At 36.1% G+C, this 3394-nt stretch overlaps 1 protein-coding gene across 1 annotated transcript; it reads right to left on the bottom strand.

The window, feature by feature from the left end:
- Positions 1 to 134: 134 nt before the first annotated feature.
- Positions 135 to 2340, bottom strand: LOC121966831 (C-C motif chemokine 20-like). Its single transcript, XM_042516905.1, has 4 exons — positions 2188 to 2340; positions 1785 to 1887; positions 681 to 755; positions 135 to 567 (listed from the first exon to the last, which is right to left on the bottom strand). The coding sequence occupies exons 1-4, from the start codon at positions 2267 to 2269 to the stop codon at positions 510 to 512; spliced, it is 318 nt and encodes a 105-aa protein (XP_042372839.1). The 5' UTR covers positions 2270 to 2340; the 3' UTR covers positions 135 to 509.
- Between the last annotated feature and the right edge of the window lie 1054 nt (positions 2341 to 3394).

Below are 3394 nucleotides of genomic sequence, written 5' to 3'. Positions count from 1 at the left end.
CAATGTTCAAGTATTCTTTTCACAGTGATTTTTAATGTCATAACTGAAAAATGAAAGAAAAAAGTGTATTGAATTGATGAATTAACCAGTGCACGCGGTGAATGTGGTTTAACCCATATTGACAGACACATGTATTCTTAAGTATTTCTTTTAATATTGTTTTGACAAATATATAAGATAATACAATCAAACATTCAACTTTGTTTGAACACATTGTTTCATACTCCATTTCTGTACCCTAAAATGTAAGTATTCATCTGCACAAAATATACAAATATATATATATGTGCTTTAAAAACCAATGTTATTTTTAGTTGATGTTCTGTAGCTACAGCATACAGTTAACAGAGTATCAAAAATACTACACTTCCCTGTTTATAAAACAGAACAAATAATAAGATAACATATAACAATTTAACAAAAATCACACGATAGTCCCTATCAGGGTAATTATTTGTTTTTTTAAATATTAGAGTCATATATTGCAGATATTAACTGCTGCATAGAGTTTATGCTGATGTGGTGTAGCCCGGGTTTCCGATCTGACTGATCTTCCTCTTCCTTTCACTGCAAAAACAGATAAAGACACAATATTAATTTGGTTTAGTGTTTGGTTTGAGTAACAGATGGTTACAATGTACAGAAAACGAAACTAAACCAAACACATTGAGTATACTTACTCGATAGTCTTCATCAGTTTCTGAGTCCTGAGGTTAGAAGGATTGGTACACAGAAACTTCCCTGGAAGGTGGAATCTGGGGGGGAAACAGCAAACAGTGAAGAAATGATCAAACATGAGACGCATGACTGAACTTTATTACACTCAGTAAACATTCCTCCTCCCTGTTGTCTCATTCCAGCTTGTGTATTAACCAACCCAGCAGTCTCTTCTAACACATTTTGTCAGCAACACAGTGACCCCCGCCCAAATAAGCTAGTCTCAGAAAGTCCCGCAGTGTGTCATGACTGATTTTGAGTCAACATTTAGCTGCCAGGGAAACACAAGCTATGTGTTGTGTAATTCCAATACACAAGCTAGCTGCTTATGCTTTAATTCATATCTAGTGCTCATCTTAAACATGAGACAAAACAAAAATATAAATTTAAGCCTGTTTAAATTTTACATTTCTCAAAACTTTGTTTCTTAAATATGAGAATTTAAAGAAATGTAAATTGAATATTCTCAAAATCGTGAACTGTTATTGGACAAAACAAACGCACACTGGAAAAAAGACATTTGATCCCGTCACCTTGTGCTCTGATTATTAAATGAGCATTTGTCAGTTTTTTATTTGTCAATTTTTCTAATGCACAACTTGCTTACGTACAATGGGAAACGAGAGAGGCGCCATGGTGCGATACTACCAAGCTACTTAAGTCATGATACAATAGTATTGCAATTTGCTGAGTATTGTGATATACTGCAATTTATTACAAAGACAAATTTCGTCAGCATCTGCTTTATATGATAAGGTAAAGATTTTAGTCTGTTCATCTCATTTCAGTCATTTTCTTGTAGAAAATTTTATCTAGCTGACTGAAAGATCAACTGATTGTATTGTTCTAGTGTGTACAACAAGTTGAATTTTTATTTGTAGTATTATAATTTCTACAAAAAATGATACTATGCTGTATCAGTCTTTCCCACCCCTCTACATGACTGGTTTTATTTTTCACCGGATTGTTTCCACCTTGATCTTCCAGTTTTTCACCTGCTCCCTGTGCTGCTGTTACTTGTGAATTTGCAGAATTGCAGTCTGACATGGGATCAAACTATTACTTACATAACGGCCGGGATGTCGCAGGAATTGTTGATGGTCTGGATGGTGTAGCCCAGCAGTTGCTGGCTTTTCACTGGAGGCCTAACATATCTTAGGCAGCAGCTTGCTACAAACACACACAAAGCAAAAATAAAGAATTAACAACCCCTTCATTTTAGTTCTGAGGACACAAAATTTAAACAAAATAATAATTTAATACTGTTTTCTGCTTACTGCTGCTTGAACTATAAAATATTAAGTCTACCTTTTGACATTTTTTTACTTCAAGATTTACAGATACTTTATGTTTTAGAATTCTATAAAGCAAAAAATACTTTTTCCTTCCTAACGTTTTCCTAAATGCATCTACATCTATCAGAAATGACAGAAGTAATACTGCACATGGAGGAGAAGCTGAAGGACTCACTTGACTGTGTGCTGCTGATGAAAGTGCTGAGGATGATGAAGGAGCACAGGGCTGCCAGGAGAAACACTTTGCCGCTTGCCATAGTGTTTTACTGTTGGAGTGCAGGCTCTGCCGGTCGCTTGTGTTGCTGTGGTAGTTTAAGCGCCTGAAGCAATTCAGTGAGAGTGTGACAAAGACTGGTTTCACTCTCTCCTTAAGTAGGCCGTCGCCGGGATTTTCCCGTGTTTGGCTGGTTGTGTAATGGCAAGTGCGATTGTTAGGAATGTGGAAATGAGCCAGGAAACAAACACCGGTACACCTGTTGGCTCTAATCTCCACGTGGGACTGGGAAGTGTGTTAGATAGTTTACATATATGGCCTGTGCATACAAGTAAATATAAGTTCTAAATACACCACCACCATCCTCTGTATAGTTTCAAGAGGACTAACCAGAAAAAAACTCAGCTGATTTAACTAAAATGAAAATAAAAACAGCTATGAACACTGCAGCAGGTGTATAAAGCATTATTAAGCAGAGGTGGGACCAAGTCATTGCTTTGTAGGTCACAAGTAAAGTCTTGCACTCAAGTCCAAGTCCTAAGTCAAGACTCAAGTCCTAAACTTTGAGTTTTGATTCCTAAATAATTCCTGATGCACTCTTCACCAAATGTAATGTCAGAAAAACAATAGGATAATTCTGTATTACATTTACAAAAACTATAAATGCTTTTTAAAACATGTGCTCATTTGCTAAAAGTTTGTTTGAAGTTGTTTTTTCTCTGTCTGGAATTTCTGACTTGCATGTTTTGTATACTGCATTTGTTTTTGTTTTTTTTTGACCACCAAGTTTTTGTATGCCGACAAAATTACTGCTGACATCCCGTTTTTTCAGCTGGCGCTCATTAGTCTTATTATGTTCTCTCCTGCAACTTGACTGGACGCTGTCGGATTCGTCCAGACAAAGAGGATGTGAGGAATTAAGTGATGACTAGCTGGCAGCAAACCGCATTAATGTTCATTGATTAGGAAAATGACAGGAAATGTATTAATTTGAGGCACTTTTTAAATAAAATACTTTTTGATCTTTATGATTTGGGGAGGGTATCATGTGTTTTCATGTCAAAAAGCTCAAGTCCAAGTGATGTCATAAGTAACTGGTTTGACAGCCCAAGTCTCATTGCAAGTCAGTTTGTCAAGTTGAGTCTCAAGTTATTAAATCTGTGACTTA

The sequence above is a fragment of the Plectropomus leopardus genome, unplaced genomic scaffold (assembly GCF_008729295.1).
Source record: "Plectropomus leopardus isolate mb unplaced genomic scaffold, YSFRI_Pleo_2.0 unplaced_scaffold26028, whole genome shotgun sequence".
NCBI classification, from domain to species: Eukaryota; Metazoa; Chordata; class Actinopteri; order Perciformes; family Serranidae; genus Plectropomus; species Plectropomus leopardus.
Note: the sequence above shows the minus strand (reverse complement) of the source record. Positions and strands in the feature narration are given on the sequence as shown.

What these genes read in the sequence shown, in the direction of transcription:
- LOC121966831 (XM_042516905.1), bottom strand. Translation starts at nt 2,269, where the DNA reads ATGGCAAGCGGCAAAGTGTTTCTCCTGGCAGCCCTGTGCTCCTTCATC. An exon ending in CATCAGCAGCACACAGTCAA is followed by an intron (nt 1,888 to 2,187) that starts GTGAGTCCTTCA and finishes GTGTGTTTGTAG; the next exon opens with CAAGCTGCTGCCTAAGATAT. An exon ending in TGCGACATCCCGGCCGTTAT is followed by an intron (nt 756 to 1,784) that starts GTAAGTAATAGT and finishes TTTCCCCCCCAG; the next exon opens with ATTCCACCTTCCAGGGAAGT.